At 51.3% G+C, this 25,361-nt stretch overlaps 1 protein-coding gene across 1 annotated transcript in view; it reads right to left on the reverse strand.

The window, feature by feature from the left end:
* Positions 1 to 3,469: 3,469 nt before the first annotated feature.
* The window catches only part of RAB6B (RAB6B, member RAS oncogene family), a 55,311-nt gene continuing 33,419 nt past the window's right edge, over positions 3,470 to 25,361 (reverse strand). The window contains exons 3-8 of the mRNA XM_068547314.1: positions 10,911 to 10,964; positions 10,620 to 10,725; positions 9,227 to 9,338; positions 8,088 to 8,181; positions 5,253 to 5,319; positions 3,470 to 3,607 (exon numbers count right to left, since the gene is read on the reverse strand). Coding sequence (XP_068403415.1) covers positions 3,543 to 3,607; positions 5,253 to 5,319; positions 8,088 to 8,181; positions 9,227 to 9,338; positions 10,620 to 10,725; positions 10,911 to 10,964 — 498 coding nt within the window. The 3' untranslated portion in view covers positions 3,470 to 3,542. The remainder of the gene's footprint in view (positions 3,608 to 5,252; positions 5,320 to 8,087; positions 8,182 to 9,226; positions 9,339 to 10,619; positions 10,726 to 10,910; positions 10,965 to 25,361) is intronic.

The following is a 25,361-nucleotide window of genomic DNA, read 5'->3' on the forward strand; positions in this document are numbered from 1 at the left end:
CTGCTCTGCCTGCAGGACACCGAAGCCAGCGGTGCCATTACTGTCACACCTGGTACTTGAGGGCAGGGGCTCCCAGCACTGACTGGCCACCAGGAAGACAGACACATTGCACTCAAGATGTGTTCTGCACCCTTAGCTACCACCATACAACCCTTGTTTCTGTTGCCTGAGACACTTGAACTGATCTGGCCATTGCTCCTCGAACCTGGGACATTCCAGACCGATTGAGCATGCTGACAGGAAGAGAGTGGTGACAATGACGGCAGGGAGGCCTCTGACTGAGTCAGCACTTGCTCACCTCGGACCACACAGCTGCAGTTCTAGCACTCAAGATGCTGGCGCCACACTTTCACTCTGGCACCTGTGTGCATTCATAAATACGCTTCCTGCTTTTCCCACCGTATGCTCAATTTTTCAGATGCCCACAAAACAGGAGCTTTACTGACAGCTTTTCTTTGAGATTCCTCAAAGTAAAAGAGAGGGCTACAGAAGATGACCCTGCTCTACTCCCAGGTCAGGGCTGCTCTGTGGGGAGAGAGACTGAACCACTGACTAAACTGAGATCATTTCCTAAAAGGATTCCTCCCCTTTGCCTGGATTCGGCAACGATGGGATACTCTCACTGCGTATGCTGAGGAATTTCATGATATTTTCTTCAAGGGAACCTGATCATTTCATTATTGAACCTTAACTCTGAGACAAGATGCTAGCTACAAGCAAGAGGACAGTGATGGCACCTGCCCAAAACGGGAGCCAAGGAGCCAACACCCTTCTGTGCTGGAGGTCTGGCTGCCCCGACAGACCCAGGAATGAGGGGTGGAGATGAGGCCCGAGGAGGGTGCCCATGGAACGGTGTGGCACCACCAAGATGGGAGGATGAGGGGAGGCAACCGCCCTCACCTGCAGAGGCCCACGGGGCTGGGAGAGCCCGGGCTCAGGAGAGAGGATGTTGTGTACGCACTGGAAAAGGATGGCTCAACGACGCCACATCAAGCCACATTGTATCTACTGCGTCTCTTACTATTCTTCTAGGCTGTGACGGAAAAAAAAAGTGGTGCCTTGGATATGTGTGCACATGAGAAGGGGACTGAGTTTCTACCTTTTTTTACAAGAATGTTTTAAGAAAAAGTACTCTTAGTACCAAGAAAATAAAAATCCACCATCCATTCATTCACTGAGACCCAAAGAGATCCCTGCAAATGGGGCTGTCCCAGGGGCCACAAGCAATGGCCCTCACTGCCACCCAAGCCGGGTGCTGTCACCTGGACTCCTATGAATTCTCACGAGGTAAGTAAGCACTCTTCCAACAAGCACCACTTGGGGGTGTGCCATGGTGGGGCTACGGGCCCACGTGGGCATGCACACCTGTGCATACAAGTACAGACAGAAACAGTGCACATATTCCCAGGGGCTAGTTTTGCCTGTAGTTAGCACATCTATGCAGTATTTTATTGATGGCAAGACAATCACAAGTTTTGGGACAATATATAGTATTTCTTATTTCAACACGTTGCAGTACTTTTGAATTTCCAAAACTGTTATCACAATGCAAGTTCCAACTTGAGAGGGGGAAGAACAAGAATATACATTGAGCACATGGATCTCTGTGAGAATGTGTGTGTGGAAGGTGTATACACAAGTCTACCTCTATATATAATTATGTACACACATATAAAAACTCAACACGTGACACTGGAATTACGTTCGTACTTTAGTCTATGCCTTCTGGAAGAGGAGCTCAGTGGGAATCCTGCTTCCTCTTTTCTTCACTCGAAGATACACTCCTCTCTAAAGATCAGCTCTGACACGCAGTCTCCTTAGCTGAGTGTGTGACAGACCCACTGGACAATTTATCAATGAGTCCTGCCAGTTCCTGCTGCACTTACAGGCTGCCAGTTTGGATTAGTTTCTGAGAAGTTCCAAATTCATTGCAATAACTTGTCAGAGCCCCGCTTTATGGAGGAATTTACCCCCTACCACACCCCGGACGGTCATTTAGCTCATCTATGACAAGCCCAATAGCGGCCTGGAGGAAGAGTCAGTGCCGGCTTGGAGGGCAGGGCTTACCGATTTTGGCCAGAGTGGCTGCCCACTGCCTGGCTTTGTGCCAGCTCAGGGGTGGTGAGTCTGGGTCTATTTGGAACGCTGGCCAAGCAGGCTACATCACTTAGTGAAAGAGAGAGTTCTCTTCAGAGATTTTACAGATAGGTCCTCAGGTCTAAGTCCTCTCAGAAATGAGTCAAACATGGCAAGGACGTCTCTCTCTGGGAAGCCTTCTGGGGACCCCACTTCAGCCCTACCCTCAGGCAAGCAGAGTGCTGCTACAATATCTGCAAAGGTCTGTGCACAAAGATTTCAACTGCACTGTGCCAGAGTGGCAGAAACACGTCAAGAAGTCAGCTTTTGCAGAACAGCATCAACAGTATTAGCAACCAAGGATTGGCAAACATGCATCTTCCAGGTGGCAGTTCTGCAGACCCTCCCTTCCCCAATCACAGATGGGCCAATACTGTGTGATACAGGCTCCAGCTTTCCTGGCATCCAAGGAGGAGGGCCTCAGGGGGCACACACTGAGATTCCGTTTGCCCTTCCCTTCCCTGCAACCCAGATGCGTGTGCTGATCGCCGGACAGGTTGGCTAAAACATTTTCAGAACTACACATGGTGCCCCCAGTCTATAACCCAGCCCACAGGTGCCAACAGCACCCCGTCCTTCCTTCCTTCCCATGACCTCTTGTTCTGCCAATCACTAGGCGGACCACAGAGAACGGAAGGTTGCCTGTGGCGAGTGCCCTCTCAAGGCTTTTCAGGGAGGGGAAAGAGGCAGAAATAATTCCAGTGGGCCTGTGGCTGGGCCCCCTGCAGTTCACAAGGTCTTAATTTCAGCTCGGGGCCGTGACTGATGCCCCACTCTGGCCATGGAAGAAGGACAGAGTCAGAGCTGCCTCTTCAGAGGCTGTTTCGTTCAATCAGTGTTTGATTTAACCAGGCAGGGCCTGTTTGGTGGACGCTGGTTGGTCTGGGCCAGACAGCCTGGGGATTGGAACCTAATTAAATCGCCCAGTTAATTGTTTAACTTTATTGTATTGGTCTGGGGGTGGGAGGAGAGCAGAGGTGATGAACCGTTCAAAGAGGACAGGAAGGAGGAGGCATGTGGAAAAGGTTCTCTGTAAGTTTACAAATATACAAAAACAAAAAAAGCACATCTTTCAAATAAAAATGACGACATTTTTATCTGGCAAAAAGTTGTATACACATGGTTTAAATTTTTTTTTTAATTTTAACAGTTTTTGGCAATCTTAATAAAGTACAATATATTACAACCAAACCAAAAAATAGTTGTTTAAGTAACAGCTGTTAAGAGTGACGTGATCCCTGATGCCCAACCTCCCTCCCCACCCCACCCGACTCCTAGAGACAGAGAGAAAAGAAAAATCCTCCCATCTGGATAAGCTCATCTCCCACCCCCCCCTTAGGAAGCTAACCAATAGGAAGCAACACAACAAGCGAGTAGTGTCAAAGGAAGCCTGCGGTCAGGCTGCATTAGCAGGAGCAGCCACCCTCGCTGGCCGGAGGCTCCTGGGGTTTGTCTAGCTTGATGTCGATCACTGCAGGGGGCGGGGCTAAGGAAGATGACTCTCTCGGAGGAGCTCCCACCCCCGCTCCTGCCCCGGTGCCCCCTAAGTTGCCCTGCACAGCCCCTCTGTCCTTCAGCAAACACCCAGGAACTTGCTCTTTTCTTTGCCTGGGTGGGAAGGATGCAGGGTCACCAGCTCCCACCCTTCCACCTCTTCCCCGACCCTTCCACATGCATGCCCTCAGCAGTATCCACCAGAAGTAAAACTTGTCCTGGGCTGTGGGACCATCATCTAAACACAGCCCTGACAGACCCTTTCTTAGAAGGCTTCCCGGTGACCAGCCTCGGCCTCGGCCTTGTTACCTATCAGCCCCACCCCAAAGTGCCCAGGAGGTGGAGCCTGCCGGCCGGGCACGGAACCCACCTTGCAAATTACAGGGCTACGTGGGCCTTGCCCAGGTGGGCACAGCAACCTCGACCCCTCAAGCTCCCGTCAGAACGGGTCGCTTAGACCCTGAGGTTGCTGCTGTGAGAACCCACATCGCTGGGGGAGGGTGTCGGCATAGCCCCGCTCCAGCCCCTTCCACGGGCGCCGTGGGGACTGTGGGCTGGAGGAGCACGGATCGGAACCGCCAGAGGAGCGGGTGCAGAGCGCACAGCCAGCCTGCTCCCTCTGCCCTCACCGGGCTGAAATCCCAGCCAGGCCAGGCCTGGTCACAGCCCTGCACAGAATCGCCCTTCCTGTGGGGCTGGGAGAAGCAGCCCTGCGATGGGACCCGCTGCCCGTGTCCTAGGGAGGTTTTGTGGTCCCTAGGTAAGGACGAGGAGAGGTTCTTCAGAAGTTAAGTACTATAAAAAGCCATGCTTCCCTTAAAGACTACTTACCACTTTCCCTCCTTACCACTTTTTGGCCACCTGGCCATGGCATATTCTGAGTATGACTTTGTCCATGACTCTTCCTGAACCCCAATTCCCTAAACCCCAATTTTCTTATGTACATTTTTATCTTGTTTTGTGTGTATGTAGCGTATATATACATAAACACACATTTTTTATAACATGGCAGACTATAAATAAACTAGTAAATAGACAATGAACAACTGCCTTCCTTCCCACTGGGCAAAACAGACCACCTCTCTGAGCCTCAGTTTCAGCTTTTGGGTGTGGCCTGAGTTCTGGGGTGGACGGTGTGAGTGGTGTGCAAACCCTGCCCGCAGAGCAGTGGGGAGGCCCGGGCTGTGCAGGGCAGGCAGGGGAGGAGACACCTGGTGGGGGAGTCGTCTCGCGTAGAGGAGGTTGGGCCATGCTGAAGTCATGTCTGACCGCACAGAAATGGAGATTCTACTTGTCCCCATGAAATACAAATCTGTGTTCACTGGAAAGAAGGGCACTTACTAGTTCTCACTCCCCACACTGTCACTCCACACACATCCCTCTGGCATTCCCACACTGTTTTGGAAGCTTAGGTGGTTCGAGCTGGATGTGGTCTTAAGGACCTTGGAGTTCAGCGTCATCCCTGTACAGAGGAGGCCCCACAGAACAGCTATCTGCCAGGAAGGCTGGCCTGGAGACCTGGCAAGGGTCTGTCCACTGTTCTAACATGCCACGTGGATAAATCAATGAATAAATGGCTTCTGCAGCACATCTTTCACTCACTTGTCAAAGGAAAAGGATACTGCCTTCTTTGCTTTTCTCCTGGACGTTCTCCATTCCAGGCAGAGCCGAGGCCACACGTCGGAAGAGCTGGGGAGAGGGGGAGATGCAGCATGAGCCCCCATCCTTCCCCTCCTGCTCCCGGTGTCTCCACCCTCTGCCTCTTCTCACCCTGACCTCGGGCTCTACTCTCTTTCTGTCCCACTGACTGCACCCTGGACAGCAGGGGCTGCACCTTACTTCTCCCACCTGTGCCCCCAGCACCTCTCATGGCGTTGGGCCCCGGCAGGCCTCTCCCCCAGGCAGGCTGGCCACAGGGTCACGAGGGGCTGAGTGTGGGTCATGGGGATGGCAGGGACCTACCCCGGTGCAGAAAACGATCTAGGTCCTGGGAGACAAGCTTCTGGCCCGCTGCCCATGCAGGGACCTGGTGTGGGGAAGGGACTTTCGATCTGCCCTTGAGACAACGACCCTCTCCTCAGGGAGTCCTGCGAGTCCACGGGCATCGGGGCAGCTGGGAGTCAGGGCCACACAGTCACAGCGGAGAGGGATTTTTTCAGAGGGAATAAGGACACAGGAGTGTGAATGTGACATTGTGGGTTGGCTTGGGTGTGGGTGAGTGTGATGTGCATATTGTGTGTAGAGGAGTATGGGTGGTGTGGTGTGGATGTGTGGCATCTGTGGGGGGGGAATGAGTGCGTATGGTGTGTACATGTACACATGTGGGGTTTCTGTGTGTGTAAGTCTGTAAAGTGTGTATGAGAACTGTGTGCGTGTGGTTGTGTGTGTGTGTTTGTGCATGCGTGGAACCTAGCGGGTGACAGCAAGTACAAGGCAGAAATACAAGGCACCAGAAGATCCTGAATGCTCTCCCATCTCTCTACAAACACCAACTGCAGGAACTAGGTGAGCTCTGGGCTTAAAAATTCTCCACTGCCTGAGCTCTCTGAAGACAGGGTGAGTCTTATTCAAGGTCTCACCCCAGAGCCCAGCCCCATGGGAGCACCCAGGCTGGGTGACAGGACCAAAGGCGGTAAGGGTCCGAGCGGGGAAGCCGCTGGTGGGCTCTGCATGGTATGGACCCTGTGGGCGGGCTGCAGAGGGGGCTCGGAGAGTGGCTGGCAGAAGTGGGAGAGCATGCAGAGGGCCCAGTCACTCCCCAAGCCTCCCCTCAAGGCCTTGCCCTGGGCAGCCCTGCTCTGCCTGGCTGGCTGTCAAAATGGTCACAGCCTCTGCCAGTGGCCAAGCTGCCGGTTAGATGGAAGCTCTCGGGGTCACACGGGGGCTTCTGGGAGCAGATACGCTCACGTTCAGAGTCCAGGAGGCTGCATTGCATGGAGATGCCTCTCCACCACACAGGGTTAGAACTGACCATATACAACTCCGGCTCAGACCATCGCCTGGCTTCCAGAGCAATCTGGAAAGGGGGGCATTGGCATCTCCCTGACCACGGGGGCAGGGGCTACCCGCCCTCGGGGCTGCTGCCCTCTGCTTCCCCGCCCCCCAAGCCTTTCCATCAGGGCCGCGCAGAGCAGCAGCCAGTGTCTCCTGCAGGCCTCCAGGGACAGGTAGCTCCCTCCTCCAGGTGACACCATGGCCACCCTGGCCTTACTCCGAAGGAGGCTGGGAAGGGGATGGGAGGGAAGAGAGCCATGTTGATGACCCTCCAACTGGGGTGGGGGCACTGAGTCCTGGGAGCTCGGGGCCTCCCATTCTGTCCCTTCCTGCTCCTCTGCCACCTCCCACTGGCCAGGCACTGCCCAGGCGGGGTAAACCCTCACTGCGTTGAGGCCGGCTGCTGCAGTGGCAGCTTGTCTAGTGCCCCTGGACACTGCTGGGGGTGGCAGGGCAGAAGTGACCCCCAGCCAGGCCCCGACACCCCTCCAGTGGCACCTGTGCCCATGCCGGTCCCCTGGCCCAGGCCGCCCCAGCTCCTCATCACCTCTCTGAGTCCTCTTTTCCTTGCAGACAGGGGTTCCTCACCTTTTTTGAACCAAAGATTCCTTTGGTAGGCTGGCGAAGCCTATGGGCTCCTTTTAAGTGTGTGAAATGAATTACATATAAGTTTCATGTAAAGGAAACCATTTAGTATTGAAACAAACTTCTAAAACCTTTAAAGATACAGACTTGTGACTAGCAGCACCTGTGCTTCCTCGGGAACCTGTTAAAGAGCAGAAGCCGGCAGGGGGTCTGACAGCCCCTGAGACACTGAGGCGGGAAAAAGTTCAAGAGACCTGCGACCCCGCCATAAGGTGATAAGAAAGCGGCTGTGACCTCTATCGTGATAAAGCCACAGGTGCTACTAACATACGGAGTCGTGTTGCCTACGCTCACAGCTGCAGGAAATGCTGGAGGCCTGTCAGAGGTCAGTGCAGAGACACTTGTAGTTGTTTCCCACCTAAGCCCACTGACCTGCTGAATTCCATCCATGGACTCCTTGGGGGTCTGTGGACCAAGGAGAAGCCCCTGCTCCCAGGCTCAGCCCTAACCCCACCCCCTCTACGGCTCCTCTGAGGCTTCTGACTCCCAGGCCTCCCCCCACCGCGAGCTCGGACCGCACCGTGGGTGGGCTCTTTTCTCCAAGCCTGCCTGGACCGCCACAGCCCTGAGCACTTGCCAAGCACAAGGCAGGAACCCCAAAATGCTGATTGGAGAGACTCTCCTGCACGTCCACCCCACGTGAGGTAAGAAGCAGGGGAATGCTACCTCTCTCGGCCTCCTGGAAGTTGGTGGCTGATCCCATAGCCCCGATACCCTGAGGGCCAGCAGTAGAGCTCTGGAGGCTACTCGCTCCCCATCTGGTGGGTCGACGGCCCCACCTCGTCTCTAGCCCCTTGGCCAAAGGCGGCGGACCCCACCTGCTTCACGTTGTAGCCGGTCTTCGCGCTGGTCTCGATGAACATAACGCTCAGTTCTTTGGCGCGCTGCTCCCCCTCCTCGATGGTTATCTGCCTGGAGGGGAGGCGAGAGGGGACAAGTTCAGTAGGGAAGCAGCCCCTGGTGGGGGCGGAGGGAGCAGCCTCAGATGATGGGGGCCCCTCAGTCAGCCCTGAGGTCAGGGCTGGACCCCAGAGCTCCCTCAGGGCGCAGGGGGCACAGGGCACAGCGGGACACCAGCCCCTCCCTACTCCTTGGCAGCTCCGTCCAGGTTGGGAGCAGGCCCTGAGGCAGGTGGCTGCTGTCCCTTTCCCAGTGTCACCACGGCCAGAGCCAACATTCGTAAAGCGCTGCCAGCCACAGACCGTCTCTCTGGGTAGTACCATCAGCCCCATTTTCCAAATGAGAACACTGAGGTTAAAAGTAATGGCCCCAAGGTCACCTACTGCAAAGGAGCTGGGCTTTGAACTCCGTTTCTTCACTTCGAGGACAAGATTCAAATAAAACAGCCTCTAATCCGGATTATTCCCTGAACGGTCAGAGTACATCTCAGGAAGCCCTCAGTCCATGACTCATTGCTCTATCTGCCCCATGAGATGAGTGGACCAGTGCAGGGAAGGGCGCTGGGGTCAGCCCTGCGCCTGGACGACGGTGTGCAGCAGCCTCTTCAGGGAGAGCGTCACACTCAGACACAGCGAAGGACCAGGCCCTTCACACCCACACCCACGTCAGCACAGGCATTTCACAGGGGCAGGGCCGGTGGGAGCCCGAGGGCTGCTGTGTCTGTGTCTGCACTGAGGCTGGGCCCAGACCACGCACTGCTGGGCCAGCCGGGCGCATACGGCTCCACTCAGGCCACGCGTGGAGGCCTGCCCTGCCCCTGCCAGCCTGGAAGGTGGGGCTTCAGACATGACACACCTGTGGAGAGGCGTCTACCAGGTGCTTTCAAAGCCTCCGGTGCCCCAAGGGGGTCCTTCCCAGATGCAGGGGGACAGGTCAGACAGGATGCTGGGCAGGGGGTAGCTCACAGGGGCTGCTTACCCACAAATCCCAGTACTCCCTGTACAGGAGGAGCTGCAGAGGCATGGAGCGGGCCCGGCCTGCAGCCCCCTGCACCTACCTCTTGTCAGCCAGGTCCGTCTTGTTGCCCACCAGCATGATGATGACGTCGCTGCCCCTCTCTGTTCTGACATCATCGATCCACTTAGAGGTCTGTTGGAAGGAGTTGAGATCTGGAGGTGGAAAGTGCAGATAAAACAGGGCGTGAGCAGCAGCCCTGGCAGGAGAGGGGGAGGGTGGGAAGGGAGGAAGACCAGGAGCAGGAGGGAGGGGAGTGTGCACCCTCAGACACCTGGGCGGGGCGGGAGCACAGTCCAGTGGGCCTGGGTCCTCCCGAGGACGCCCGCACCTGTGTGTGGAGCTGTGCCCGGGGTCCCCGAAGGCCCCTCATGTGCTGAGCCACCCTCTGGGGAGAGAAGTCACAGCATCTGGAAGGCCGCTGGGTCATGACTTCCTACTAGTGGTCCTAGGGCCCACCTGAGAGTCGGACCTGACTTTGGAGGCTCACAGCAGAGTGAGAAATGGGTGCAGTAGACTTGGCCGAGCTTGGAAACAGTGACACAGTGTGTGTGTTGGACCGCAGCAGCTCCCAGGGCAGGAGGGCCCTGCAGAGCTGCCTCCCACTGACAGGAGCTCAGAGGGGTTTCTGAAGAGCACCCTCAGGCCCTGAAAGTCAGGGGAGGGGGAAGGCGGCCCCAGGAGCAGATAAAAGCCCGGAGAGGCCAGGTGTTTCAGGGCAGCTCTCGCCTCTGTCAGAAGCTGTGGCAGGCCTCACAGAAGAGCAGTCACAGGGCGACGCCCACCACTGAGCGGCCCGCAGGCCCAAGGGGAGCGGAGGCGCCCTTTCCTGGAAACCTGGGCTTCTCGCAGCCTGGTCTCCCTTCTGCGCAGCGTCAGGCTGCAGGAGCCCAGGCCTCCTCGGGGCCCAGCTCCCACCTGCTCTCAGCTGTGCAGGGAGCCTGCGGTCAGAGCCAGAGGCAGCCGGCTGGGGCAGCCTCCCACCACGCCCATGACTGCAGCCCAGGGGCTTGCCAGGTGTGTGCCCTGACACCTGCCTGGGCAGTGGGGCTCTGCACCAGGCCCTAGCCCTCACCCCAGCCCCACGAGCCTCCCTCAGGGCTGTGCGTCGCTCTTGAGAACAGCCGATTTGGCCAGAAGAGCCACAGTGTGTGAGAAGTGCAGGCCACCCAAGGCCCTCCTGGACCCGCTGGGCCTCCCCTCCCAGGGAACCCGGTAAGGAACTGGGATGCTGCTGACAAAACCACGGCTGCCAGGTCACGGTTGGCCTGGGGACCAGCGTCTTCTCCCATCTTCACACACACACACACACACACACACACACACACACACACACACACACACACACACACACTCTGCAGCCTGGCTGGGGCCGCACCTGGGCCCCGGAGCCCCTGCGAGCTGCCCCCCGCCCAGCACCCAGGCCCCACACTCACTTGTGATGTCGTACACCACCACGGCCACCGTGGAGTCCCGGATGTAGCTGGGGATCAGACTGCGGAACCTCTCCTGGCCGGCTGTGTCCCAGAGCTGCAGTCGCACCTGTCACAGGGAGGGAGGAGGCTCAGGGGGCAGTGAGGTCCTCGTGGTGGGAGTGGGGGCTGAGGGAGGGCCCGGCTCTGGGACGCTGGCCACGCACAGGCTCTCAGCGGTGCCCAGCACGGGCCCCAGGTGATAGGTCCCAAGGAGCCCTCCCCGTCCTCCCAGGTCTCAAGTCAGGCACTCACCGTACGGTCCTCCAAGTACATGGTTTTTGACAAGAAGTCAATCCCAATGGTTGCCTGTTAGAGAAAAGCACAGAACGGTCAAACCCAAAAGGTCTCAGGCAAAGGGGCAAAAGCTGAGTCACCCAGGCGGGGACACAGCCAGCAAAAGGGGTCACCCACGCCGAGCCTTAGGTGGGTTCTGCTCTGCTGCCCCACCCCCAGCTCAACAGTGAACCCTCTTGCCCCTCTCAGAGGGACTGAGTTTGAGCTAAACAAGGATGAGGATAGGTTTTTTAGGGAGTGATACTTTTTGGAGAGGAAGAGAAAAGTGCTTTGGAAAGGAGAGGAAAGAGCGGGTGAGGAGGCTTCCCCAGCGGCAGGGCCACTGGAACGTGTATCTCCTGCCCCGCTCAGGTGGGGGCCTGGAGGAGCAGGAGCGAGGTGGTCTCCCTGCCCCAGCCTGCCGGGCCCCGCCTGCCTCCTTCCCTCCCTGCCTCCACTCGAGGCTCCCAAAGCTTTTCTCCTCAGCCCTGGAACTCAAGCGCCTGGCGGGGGATCACCACTGCCCAGGAGGTGGAGCGGGGGCAGGGCGGTTTGCCGCGGGGGAGGGCAGAGAGCAGCTGGCTTTCCCCAGGGACATCACAGCCACCCACAGCAGCATCTCGTTGCGAAACCCACCGGCTCTTTTCTACCCAGACCGACACACTGGAAGCCAACTGTCTAGGTCACACCCGTGCCTCCTCTGTCCTGGCACTAGGAGGCGCAGTTGGGCCAGATGGCTGGGACCCACCACTCACTTGCTGTGTGGCTTGGGGCAGGCCTCCAACCTGTCTGGGCCGAACCCGCACCCAGTGTTTGTGACGGGAGCAAGATGCTGTCAGCGTGAAACAGTCACTGCTATGTAATTAATAATAATGGAGACTCCGACACAGCCTGAATGTCAGGGCACTGGTTAAGGACACTGTGGTTCATCCAAATGATTAGAAACCTTGGCAGCCATTAAAAATCACGTCCTTGAAAAATACTTAAGGATTTCGGGAAATGGTCATCAGGTGAAAGAAAGCAGGTTACAAAACATCACGTATAGTGTGATCCCAACTTGATTAACTGAAGTAGAGATACAAGTATTTTTCATATTTTCTTAGACATTGACGTGAAGGGACTACACTAAGGCCTTAATAGTGCTGGTGTCTGAGTACTGACACTGTGGGTGCTTTATTTTTTTTTTGCTTCTTTCATTATACTTTTCTCTATTTTCTACAATGAACATATAATAGTTCTAGAAGCATAAATAAAGCATTTTGAAAGAAAAATAGGGTTGAAAAATAAGCTTCATTGAAAGGAAAATTGTGCGGTGACTTCTGACTACACAACCAAGGAAGCCCAAGGAAATAGAAAAACCCATGTCTGCAGGCCCCCCAGCTGACTTCAAGCAGGTGCATGTACACTCCCATCCTCACCCATTCCACAAAGGAGTTAAGGTGGCTGCGTCCTCCTGGAAGCTTGCTTTAGTGCAAAGATAGGGAGTGTCAAGGAATCACACAATTCTACAACACGCGTGCTAAGCAAACACCTTAGCTACAACTCAATCCCCTACTCTGGAGACCTGGAAAGTTAAAGCACACACCTAGCGTGACTTTGTCAATCAGAGGCAGAGCTGGGAGGATCAGCGTAAAATCTTGGCATCACTTGGGCTCTTTCAACCCCAGCTTTGCACACCTTTCCTGCATGGTGTAGCCACTGGAGAATAAGTCTGGAATTGACGAGCGGCTTGTGGACTGAGCCTTGTTCCTTAACAGTCACACTACCTCCATTTATTGGTATCTGTTAGAGCAGTGATCCTTGTCTGCTGTCACGGAGAAATGGACAGAGCAGGCGGACATCTCTCAACTCCAGTGCTCAGTGGCCTCCCCAGGGACTCCCAAGCTCCTTCCGTAAAGGGACCCTTGAGCTAAAAAACCCGGTGCATGACCTCAAGATTGGTAGCAGGGACTGCTAGCTGTCCCCCAACATGGAGTCTCCCTTTCTATAGTATTAGGACTCCAAACGTATAGATGAACTCATGCCTGCCCCAAATAAAGACTGTATTTCCCAGCTTCCTTTGTAGCTGGGTGGCTAAGTTCTCTGGTCAGTGGGATGTGAAGGTGACATCTGCATCTTCTGGGATGGGTCCTTCATGGGGAGGGGCGATGTACCCACAGCTGCCCCTTTCCCTTTCCCACTGTTTGGAATAAAGACAGGTGGTAATAAGTCATATTGGACCAACCAGATGAAGGTGACAGAGTAGTGGCGACAGATGAACCAGACAGAGGAAGCCTGAGTTCCTGCCTGTAGAGCCCCCTCAGCAGCAACCCCTTACGCCCAGACTGTTGTGTGACAGAGAACAGGACTTCTATTTCGCTTAAGCCACTGTTATTTGCAGTTTCTTTTAATACAGCCTAGCTCTATCCTAACTAATAGAGCAAAGAACCACGGAGAAACATACCCCTCAAGGGTAGGCAGCATGGGTGGTGACAGTGATGTTCCTGATGATAATGTAACAACGACAACCCCATCTCGCCTCACGTGTGCTTCCATGGAGGACAGAGAAGTCACCAGATGACATGACAAGGATTGTGCCTTGTGGATCAAGCTCTGGTAAAGCTCAACCCAGTGGCCTCCATAATCATAAACACCCTTTACTGAACACTCACATACTTTATTACCCCTCACAATAGCAGATCAGTGGTAATGATGAAAGTAAGGCTGAAAGGACCAACTTCCTATCTCTCCAGCTCTCTCCCACCTCTATTCCCACTTTCACGCTTCTTCTACATGAGAGAAACACCTGGTTCCTTAAGTGCCCAGTCTCTCAGACCTGTTCTGGCCACACTTCCCACCCAGCCAGGCCGTTGAGCCACTGAAGACCTTCCCACAGCTGCACACACTGGTGCCAAAGCACAGGCACTGTCCTTGGATGTGGCTGAGCCATCAGCTCTGCTCAAAAACATCTCCCTAAGTTTCGCTTCCAGTGATGGCTAAGTAGTTTGCATCAAACTAACCCACCCACAGATAACTATTATAAACTCTGCACAAATACAACAAATAACAATTTGCAATCACTGAAAAGTGACCAAAAGCAGGCAGAAAATGGAGGGGTTATAACCTCTAAAGGAAGGGAAGAAAACGAAGTGAGATCCTATGCTTAACCAGTTTTTCCCCTGAGGTAGCTTCCTAGTCCCACCAAGTTAGAAGGACTTGGTAAACACCTCAGGCATTTCGTGAGAACCCCAGAAGGGCCAGCTTTGGGAAAAAGGGCATCATCTCAGGACTAAGGGTTATGTCAGAGGACTAAGGAAAAAAACCAAAATAGACCTATCTTAACAAACTTTAAACATGGTAAGTAGGTTCCATGTCCTGGCTATTGTAAATAGTGCTGCAATGAACACTGTGGTACATGTCTCTTTTTGAATTATGGTTTTCTCAGGGTATATGCCCAGTAGTGGGATTGCTGGGTCGTACAGTAGTTCTATTTTTAGATTTTTAAGGAACCTCCATACTGTTTTCCACAGTGGCTGTATCAATTTACATTCCCACCAACAGTGCAGGAGGGTTCCTTTTTCACCACACCCTCTCCAGCATTTATTGTTTCTAGATTTTTTGATAACAGCCATTCTGACCAGTGTGAGGTGATACCTCACTGTAGTTCTGATTTGCATTTGTGCAAATCAGATATATTTGCATTTGTGCAAATCAGATATGTGATATATAATTAGTGATGTTGAGCATCTTTTCATGTGCCCCTTGGTCATCTGTATGTCTTCCTTGGTGAAATGTCTATTTAGGTCTTCCGCCCAGAAGATGTGGCACATATATACAATGGAATATTACTCAGCCATAAAAAGAAACGAAATTGAGTTATCTGTAGTGAGGCGGATGGACCTAGAGTCTGTCATACAGAGTGAGGTAAGTCAGAAAGAGAAAAACAAATACCGTATTCTAACGCGCATATATATGGAATCTAAAAAAAACAAAACAAAAACAAATGGTACTGATGAACCTAGTTGCAAGGCAGGAATAAAGATGTAGACATAGAGAATGGACTTGAGGACACGGGGTGGGAGGGGGAGGCTGGGGCGAAGTGAGAGTAGCATCGACATATATACACTACCAAATGTAAAACAGATAGCTAGTGGGAAGTAGCAGCATAGCACGGGGAGATCAGCTCGGTGCTTTGTGATGACCTAGAGGGGTGGGATAGGGAGGATGGGAGGGAGGCTCAAGAGGGAGGGGATACGGGGGCATATGTATGCATATGGCTGATTCCCTTTGGTGTACAACAGAAACTAACACAGTATTGTGAAGCAATTATACTCCAATAAAGATCTATTTAAACAAAAAAACAAAAAAACAAAAAGAAACCCATGGTAAGTAAACCCTTCCAAAAAAAAAAGGATTAGTTGCCCATAATTTAATTCCCCATTGAAATAAAACTCAGCACTCTTCAGAGGAAGGTAACAGAATCTATGAATCTCTAAAACTTATTATTCACAATGTCCACTACACAATAAAAAAGGATTAGACATGAAGAGGCAGGAAATTTAAGCCATAATTAATGGGAAAAAACTCAATAGAAACAGATACCCAGATGACTCAGATGTTGGATTAGCAGACAAGAACTTTAAGATAATTATTATAACTGTGTTAAAAATATAAAGGAAAAAGATGAGTATGATGGGTGAATTTCAAGAGATATATGGAGACTAAAACGAAACCCAGAAATCTTAACACAAAAAAACACAATGCCTGAAATAAAAATGCCAAGGAAAGGGCAGTAAACTTGAAGACAGTCCAAAAGAAATTGTTCAAGCTGAAGCACAGATTTTAAAAAGATAGAATAAACATGAACAGAACTTCAAGAACTTCTAGGGCAATATAAAGACCTGATACACATGTAGTTGGGGTTTCAGAAAGAGTAAACACAAACAAACAAACAAACAAACAAACAAAAACAAACAAAAACCAATGGTCAGATATTCTCTCAATTTGATTAGAAACATCAACCCACAGCTTCAAGAAGCTCAGTGAACCTAAAACAGGATACAAAGGAAACCACACCCACACAAGTCATAGTCAAATTGCTGAAAACTAAAGGTAAAGAGAAAACCGTAACAGCAGCTAGGAAACAGAAAGACACAATACATACAAGTAAACAGTGACAGGAATGACGGCTGATTTCCCTTCAGAAACAATTGAGGACAGAAGACAATGGAGCAACATCTTTAAAATTCTAAAAGAAACAAACCACCATCATCCCCATCATGTCAGCCTAGAATTGTAAAGCCAGTGAAAACTCCCTTCAACACCTGAGGGCAAAACAAAAACATTTTCAGATAAGGGAAAACTGTGATCATTTGTCACCAGTGAGCCCTCATTACAGGAAATGCCTTAGGCTGAAGGGACATTTTACAGATGGAAGTTTGGCTCTTTAAAGAAGGAATATAGGCGCACCAGAAATGGTAAGTCTGTGATATATAAAAACATGTGACTTGTCTTTGACCACCTCCTGTTTCCATCCACGTCAGTAACAATTCATAACATCCTCCTGTTTTGTCCCTGCTTCATCCTCAGCGAGACTCACTCTCAGAAGATGGCCTCAAATCTACTTTACAACACTAAGTACAAACCACTTCAATTCCTTGCTCTTACCCTCTAATATAACAACAATAACTACAGTAACAATGACTAAGCATCTGAGTGCTTATCATGTGCCAGGTAAGTACTTTATATGCATTACTTAACTTAATCCCGATAACCTGTGCCATGAGTTATGCACTTTAGTATTTATTTATAAGTTTCTGCTAAGAAGACTGAGTAAAGTTGATCCCTGAGCAACGTGGGGGTTAGGGGTGCCGACCATCCACACAGTGGAAAACCCGTGTGTAACTTATAGTCGGTCCTCTGTATACGCACTTCGGTTCCTCTGTTCAACCAACTGCAGATGCTGTAGTACTGTAGTATTTACTACTGAAAACAATTGCATGTAAGTGGACCAGCCCAGTTTAGACCCACGTTGTTCAAGGGTCAACTGTATAAGAGATGCTAAATTACTTGCTCAGCGTCAACAGCTGGAAATGGCAGAGCCAGGATACAAAGATATTTGCAAAGTTGTCTACGTGTGTCCAGCCGTATCCCCATCCCTCCAGGCTCTGAGCATTTGCTCCTTCTGTCAAAGCGAGCCTCTCCTTGGGGTTCTCTTGGCCCTGAGCCTCTCAGCCATCAAGGTTCTCTTCTCTTTTCTCAACCCCTCATTCTCTACTCACTCTTTCCTTTCATCCAAGAAACATTCTTAAAATTCTTGCATCCTTAAAAAACAACCCTTCCCTGTCACTAAGTGGCTCTCCAGCTCTCTGCCAATCTCTCACCTCCATTCCCTTGGTATGCTTCTTGGAAAAGGGCCCAAACCAGCTGTCCCCACTTCCTCTCTTCTCACCCACTGCTCAGTGGTCTGACTCCTGCCCCTCTGCCCACTGAGGCTGCTCTGGCTGTGGTCGCCATGGCCATTCATCTCCAAATTGTAAGGACACTCTATAGGCCAGACTCTACTAGATGTACTTGACCCCGTGGACCAATCTCTTCCTTGACACTCTTCCTTCCTTTGCTTTCGTGACATGACTTGTCTCTGGCTCTCCCTGCCTCTCTAACTGCTGTTCCTTATTGGCCTCTTACAGGATCCTCTTCCTTTCTCTGTCCCTAAAATGTTGGTGTTCCCTTCTGTTTTGTGTCAGGGGGCCTCATTTCATGTCACAGCTTCAAAAAGGATGTGCTGCTGGCTTCCCAACCTACATTCCAGGCCTCACCTCTGTCCTGAGCCCCAGATCCAGGTATCTGACCGCTTACTGGACATGTCCATCCACGTGTCCTCTAGACCTCTCACTAAACATATGTGTCCCACCCGGAGCCCATCATCCCCCTCCAGACTTACTTCTTCTACTTTCCCCATCTCGATGAATGGCACCTCCACCTCCATAGGTGCCCAAGCCTCCAGAAGCCCTCCTGAGTTCCTCCTCTTCCCTTGCTCTCTCGTCCACGCCCTCACAGCAGAGAAATCACTGAGCTGATACTTTGCCTCCTGAGTGTTTTCACCTGTCTGCTTCTCTCCATCCCCACCAGCACTGCCCCAGTTCAGTCCTCCAACTTCTTTTACCTGAATAGCCTCAACAGCTTCCTGACTGGTCTCTCTGCCCTGAGGTTCTCCCTGGATAAATAATCTCTCATCAGCACCAGTGTTATCTTTCTAAAACATAAATCTGACCATATCACTCCCTACTGCCCCCAGGAAACAATCCAAACACTTCAGCTTGGCCTGCAAAGGGCCCGCCCCTTGCTTCCTTTGACCTCATTCCCCTCTTTCCCAGCTTGCACTTTATACTTTAGTAATAATACTGTGGTCAGGACTCTACACACACAAGTCACTTTGTGTTTCTGTGCCTTTTCTAATGCTCTTCCACATGGTTAAAACCTAATCAGAGATCAAGATTCAGCTCCTCTGCTGAATCCAGTCATCTTCTGAGCCCTCAGCTTGGCCTCAGGGCCCCTCATTTAACAGTTTCTCTTCTAAACTGGAAAGATCTCATACTAGTCAGTCTCTCCCACTGGCCAGTGATTTGGTAATTCTCAACACGTAGTGCATGGACCACTTGCTTCAGAATCACATCAGAAGCTTGTTAAATATGCAGATTGCCGAGCCCAGCCCAGACAGACAGAATCACAATCTCTGGGGTGTCAGTCTGGGAGTCAGGATTCCAGACAAGCCCTCAGATAACTCATTTGTGCAGTAAAGTTTGCAAACAGCTGCGTAGATTCTGAGCTCCTGCCGTAATTGGTCTGAGGAAGCTGTGGTATCCAGGAGGAGGGGCAGATTCCTTGCCTGGGGTGAGAGACAGGGAGATGCCCATGCCTGCAGAAGGGGCTAATCACGGATGAAAAAACCAAGGCTCTCTCAGAACTGAGGTCATACAGGTGGGGGTGGCAGAGGCAGGGTTAGAACCCAGGTCTCCCTGACTGCAAAGCCCCTGCTCCTGACTGTTGAGCTGTATTCCCTCTGCTTCCTGAAGTCCCTTCATTTCTGAAGCTGTCACTGAGTGTGTGTGTGGGGATCACATCCTGCCTGGCTCCCTCCTGTCAGAATCTAGGGTCATGAGCCATAACAGCTCGGCAGAGTCCACGTAGGAGGAAGTTCATTTGCATTTTAACAACAACAACAAAAGTCAGCTCTCTAAGGGCAGAACAGAAACAAGAACTTTTAAGATGGCCTTGGTTACCAGAAATTTTCTAGCTCCTTGGCGTCATTTATTTTTCCAGACACAAGGCATAAGCAGTTGGCCCTACGCTACTGCCAGCTGGAGCCCATTGCTCCCAGACAGGCCAGATCTGCAGGGAGAAGGTGGTCACAGTCTTTCCTGGGCAGCTCCTCTCTGGCATATGGTGTAAATAAGTAGTACTCATTCACTTATTCACTCTTGAGTGTTTACTATGTGTTAGACCAAAATATGCCCTGGTCCCAGCCTAAAAGGAGTTGTTCCCTCCCGTGAAATGCTCCTCCATACGGCTAACACCTATTCACAGTTCACGATTCAGCCTTGAACTTCCAAACTTGTGGAGGACCTAAGATTAGCACACAGAACTATGGTCCCTGACAGATGCGTAGGACTATTGTAGTTAGAGGGTCTCTAAGAGGAGGGCGACCTTGCTTCTGATTGATTTCTTGAGGAAAGGCAACTATGCCAGTCCTTGAGTGAATACTAACTTTCCAGCAGGTGAAGATGGGGAAATAGTAGAGGATGGGAAGTACGGGGAGTAAATCCCAGATGGAGGGAATGGGGGTGTTCTGATTTTGGTAATCAGAACCAACCCTCTTACAGATTACAATTATAAATTCTGAGCAGAATGTAAAAAACAATTATCTGAAGGCACTAGAAAGTGACAAAAGCAGGTAGAATCTAGAGGGTAGTCAACACTTAAAAGAAGAGAATGGCCCTGGGCAAGGCTCCTGGTTTTTTTTCTTTAATTATTTACTTATTTTATTTTATTTTTGGCTGTGTTGGGTCTTCGTTTCTGTGCGAGGGCTCTCTCTAGCTGCGGCGAGCGGGGGCCGCTCTTCATCGCGCTGCGCGGGCCTCTCACTATCGCGGCCTCCCTTGTTGCGGAGCACAGGCTCCAGACGTGCAGGCTCAGTAGTTGTGGCTCACGGGCCTAGTCACTCCGCGGCATGTGGGATCCTCCCAGACCAGGGCCCGAACCCGTGTCCCCTGCATCGGCAGGCAGATTCTCAACCACTGCGCCACCAGGGAAGCCCCAAGGCTCCTGTTTTTATGACTGTTTATTCACCTAAAGGCAGCCCTGGCTGGAGCTGAGGGGTGGCTACAACTTGGCAAGAAACCCATAGTCTTACTGGTTAAAAATGAGAGGGCAGATCATAAAACTATCACAGCAGCCGGAAAATGTGGAAAATCCTGGAGATGAGAAATCCCAAATTCTGCATGTAAATGCTACCCAAATCTCTGGCCCAAAGAGACCACAAGCAGCCTAAGACTGAAAACCAAACAAACAAAGCTGAACAGAACTTTAAGCTGCTGCCTACCATGGGGGAGAGAATTGAGAATTTGGGTTCAACAATTACTATTCGAAAGGAACAAGCAGAATCCATAGTCTTAATCACAATGTGTAGTATACAATTCAAAATTACTATACATATGAAGTAAAAGCCATATTTAAGAAAAAAAAGAATAAATGGAGACCAACCCCGAGGTGACCCAGATGTTGGAAGTAGCAAGCGTTTTTAGGCAGCTAATACAATTATGCTCAAACATATAAAGAAAACATGCTCACAATAAAGACACAGATTTTAATCTGTGCATCTCAGCAGAGAAAGAGAAACTATAAAGAAGCAAATATAAATTTAGAACTAAAAATACAATATCTGAAAATTTTAAATGCTTAACAGAAGACAGCAAATGACAGATGAAACAGTGAACTTGAAAACAGATCAATAGAAATTATCTGAAAGGATAATATGGGGACACCAGACAAAAAGAACAACGAGCTACCCAGGTAGGCCACAACCTCCATTCCCTCTCAAGGTCAGCACAGGTCATACAGTGTGTGAGTGTATTGATGGGAATGTGTGTATGAGCGTATGTGAGTAGACACATGATGAATGGAGATACACAGGTGTGCATGCAACTGTGTATCTGCATGTGGAAAGTAGTAGGTGTAAGAGGCTTGTGTGGGTATGAGTGTGTAGTGGGGAGGGAGTCATTTCTGCTTTGAAGGTAAAGCCCAGACCGATGTATGCACACAGCCCTGGTGAGGCCAGGAGGCTAAGAGGCTGAGGTGACCAGGAGCCTCCATGGGGGAGGGGGACAGATTTCTGCCAGCAAACCTAGGCTCCCTGTCAGTGCCTCCTAGGGCAGTGCATGGCCAGGCCTAGAGGATCTGGCATGCAGCTAGCAGAGTGCCCCACCCAAATGGACCTGGGTGGGGTCATGTGCCCAGAGGGCCCTGGTCTGTCTTCAGGGACCTCTGCCAGTGCCTTGGCAGGCTCTGAATGCTGTATAATGGGCTTGGAAGAACACTGTGTTGGGAGTATCCTGGAAAAATGACAGCCTCTCCGGCCCTCAGCTTCTTATCTCTAAAATGGGGATAATCACAGCTTCCTTCAAGGACTCTTGGATCAAATGAGTTAGACTGCGTGAAGGTACTCTGTGCAAACAAAATGAGGACTGACCAACTGACTGAGGGATTTCCAAAAGATGCTGTAGAAACTTGGTCCTGGGAACCCTTGTGCTTGTAATCTGTATTCACATCCCAATAAATGAGTGTTCCCAGAGCTTCAGGAAAGGCTGGCCCTCAAAGAGGTGTGTTCCAAAGGAACCATGGAGTCTTGGCCACAGCATTCATTCTCTGTATTCTGTTTCCTCTTATGAGGTAAGCAGTAAATTATTCTTGCTGGAAACTTTTCCACAAGGATGTAAAGAGGGTATCAAGACAACATGAGCAGCAGGGTTGACTCTGAGACTCTCCTACCAGTACATGACCCCCACGATCCTCCCCTTCCCTCCTCGACTGTGCTGGGTGAGCCTCCTGTACTGCTCGATGCCCCTCCGAGGAGGCTGGACTGCATCCTGCTGTGGTTAGATCACCCCAAACCTGGCAATGCTTATTTATTCCTTTAATGTTGCTGTACTTGCCAACTGTACTGCTTATGAAAAATGGCAGGCACTTCGTTTTATACAAAACAGGCGGAACCTTAACAAGGATAGATTTCATAGCTGCGTCCACATTTATCTTCTTCAGAAGGTGGTGTTAACCAGTGTTAACAGGGGCTCAGACACACAGTGCAGAATGATGGCGCGTTACACGCCTCCCTCTACACAAAAGCTCCCATTGGCCCAGCATATGCCCGAGGAAAGAGATGTTTCCTGAGGCAGTTGTTGAAATCGTTTTTGCTACATGCATTTATTATGAAACGTAATTTTGCATCCACATTCTGACAAGACACAGTAATAAAGTGTGCTGTGGAAATTTGCATGGTAATTTGCATGAATTGACTCAAGATTCTCTTCTCTGGAAGAGAAATCATGAAAAGGAATGTATGTGTGTCTTCTTTTAGCCTTGGCCAGGCCTTGGCCTGTGGCTGGGGAAGCATCCCCAAGTGGCAGAAAGCAGCTGGGCTTGACAAGCCCTTGACAATGAAGCTGCTGTTTGTGCTCTGCACCACCAGCCATCAGATGAGAGTATCAGGGTAAAGTCATGCAAATGAGCATGCAAAATGAAGCTGGCAAAACTTACGGATTCAGACCAGCAAGTGGATGCTGTGGGGGAAGGAGACAGCAGCCTCTGGAAAACACGCTGGGCACGGTCTGGCCTTGCCAGCAGCTCAACCAAGTGCTGCGGAGGAGGGGTGGCTGGCTGGGAGGCCACAGCGCAGGTACCTGGATTCTTTCAGACACCTCAGTCTCAAAGTCTACACAGTCCCTGTGGCCACTTTCCTCCCAATGGGGAGTGGCTTATGCCAGTCACCACCCAATACAAATATTTATCAATTGCTCCTTTATTTCCTGACTGTGCTCTGAAACATCAACCAAACAATATGCACCTTACAACTTTAAACAAGGGGTGAAATGTCATCAAAATTAGTCAATCCTTCCAGAAGCCACACAGATGCCCAGGGATGTGTGGCCTGAAGCTCCCTGAGAGGTCTCCCACAGGCTCACAAATGGATGCAATGCATCAGCCCTCTCCTCATCTCTTAGAGAGAAAGATGTTCTGGGGGATGGACTTTTGAGGGCATCTAAGAGCTATCTACGAGTAACCTATGAAGTGAATTAGGAAGGATTACTAAAACCTGGTCAGAGTTGCGTGATGGGGCCACTTCACTTATGAACGCTAGCAGGTGCTATTGGACTCCCCCAATACCAACCGGCAACCTCCTACTCCCTTGCCAGCCTGGAAACTGTAAAAGTGAAATTCTGCTTTCCCAGCCTCTCTAGAGGATAACGGTGATCGTGTGACTCAGTTCTGGCCAATAAGACATAAGCTGCAGTCTGCTGGAGGGGGAGGGGATTCTAGGGAAGCTCTTGCTATCTTTTTCTGCCCTGAATGCAGAGGTGACCTATGGAGCCAGGCTGCATGAAGATAACCCACAGAACAAGGAGGCAGAATAGAATGACAGCAGGGGTCTGGGACCTGCCTGACGGCATCACTGTGCAGCTGGGCCACCTCAAGTCCTACCGTGACTTCTCTCACCTGAAAAACCAAAGCCCTTCCTTGTTTAAGCCAGGTTAGTCAGGTTTCTCTACTAGAGGCTGACTGCATACCTAATTTGCAATATGCTTGACAAAAGAGAGGGAGAGAAGTGCAGGGGAGAGGAGGGAGGGAAAGAAAAGATGTTACAGCAAGTCTGCCCTCAGACCAGTCCCAGGTAAACGTCCAAAAGGAGCACCTGGGTGACTGGTGGTGCCCCAGTGGGTGTCTGAGGGCAAGGTCATCTTGCCAAGCTGCCTGGCATTCAGGGACATTTCACTATGTAAGAGTGTCACCTCACATTTTGACCACAGAACCTAATGTTTGCGAAAGGTGGAACTCTACTGCATTAATATGATAAAATCATCATGTTGCTAAAGCTAAGCAAAGATGGAGTCCAGTGTTCTGCCAGAAGTCTGAGGCCCTGGCAGCATCTGGCAGAGTGCCAGAGCTCTGCACATGTGCACGTGCAAGCATGGCTGGGAGGCCTACAGTTTCCCATGAAAATACTTTGTTAGTAAGTTATTGTTAGCTTCACTTCATCATTACCAACTTAGTTTGTTGTGGAGTTGTTGGTTTGCTTCGCTCTCTACATAGAGTATGGTAATGTACATTTTTATCAACAGTATTTCTGGCCTATAATTTTCCATCATCTAGGCTTTAAGACCTCCATGAGCTATGGTTTAAATACAAATTAACCACATCCCTACTGCTAAAGTTTGAGGCCACTGGTCTAGGTGATGCAGGGGTTAAAGGCCATCCAAATAATTTCCAGGTTAAAAAATGCAATACTAAGAAACTGGGATGCTGGCCCAGAATCTCTCAGCTAAGTGACAGAGCTGGGATTTGAACCCAGGCCCCTGCATGCAGCATTGTTTTGGAGGAGAAAAGAAGAGCTGATATAAGAGGATGTGCTGACTCTTCCTCCTTTGTGTGACCCCACTCTGACCACCTCGACAGGGGTGGAAGATCCTGCCCCTGTCTCTCCAGGTGCCCGGTGGTTACCTGGACACTACCTGGGGATACGTGGCATCTTGGATTCTATGGGGAAAGGCCCCTCCTCCTGGCCCTCCACCTGCTCTCTACAGTCCGACCCAGAAAACCCAGTAGCTCTTGGGGCTTCAGGAATCCAGATCCTTCCAGCGTCTCCTGGGCCCACCCACATAACAGCCATTTTCAAACATCTTCACTTGGCTGTTCCACTATCACTTCCCACTCGACTTTTCATTTTGCTTTGTGTTGATGGCACCGATATTCTTCTGGGGCGTCTGGACAGAAACCCAGGGCCCACTTCTCTCCCTCTTCTGCACCCCACAGGCCTACTCTGTCCGCTCGCCCCTCCCACTGTCCTGTGTGTCTAGGCCCAGGCTTGGCCCAGGCCCCTCACTCACATCCCACGCAGCCCTGCATGACTGCTCAGTGACGCTCCTCCCTCCCCTGCCCTGCCCTTCCACTCACAGAGCTGCATCCAAGTCTGCGGGCCCTGCTGCAACTGCCATCCCTGCCCTGGCCGGGGCCCACAGGCCTGTCTCCTGCAAACTCTGGGGTCTTTGATCCCATCGGTGCCCACCGTAGGAACCACAATAGCTCTCCATTCCCTGCCCCGTAAGCCCAAGCCCCGTTGAGTTCCTAGGGCCTCCAGAGCCTCATCAACTAGGCCCATTACCCGCTGGGACAGCAGACACA

Source organism: Eschrichtius robustus, chromosome 6 (genome assembly GCF_028021215.1).
Source record: "Eschrichtius robustus isolate mEscRob2 chromosome 6, mEscRob2.pri, whole genome shotgun sequence".
NCBI lineage: Eukaryota > Metazoa > Chordata > Mammalia > Artiodactyla > Eschrichtiidae > Eschrichtius > Eschrichtius robustus.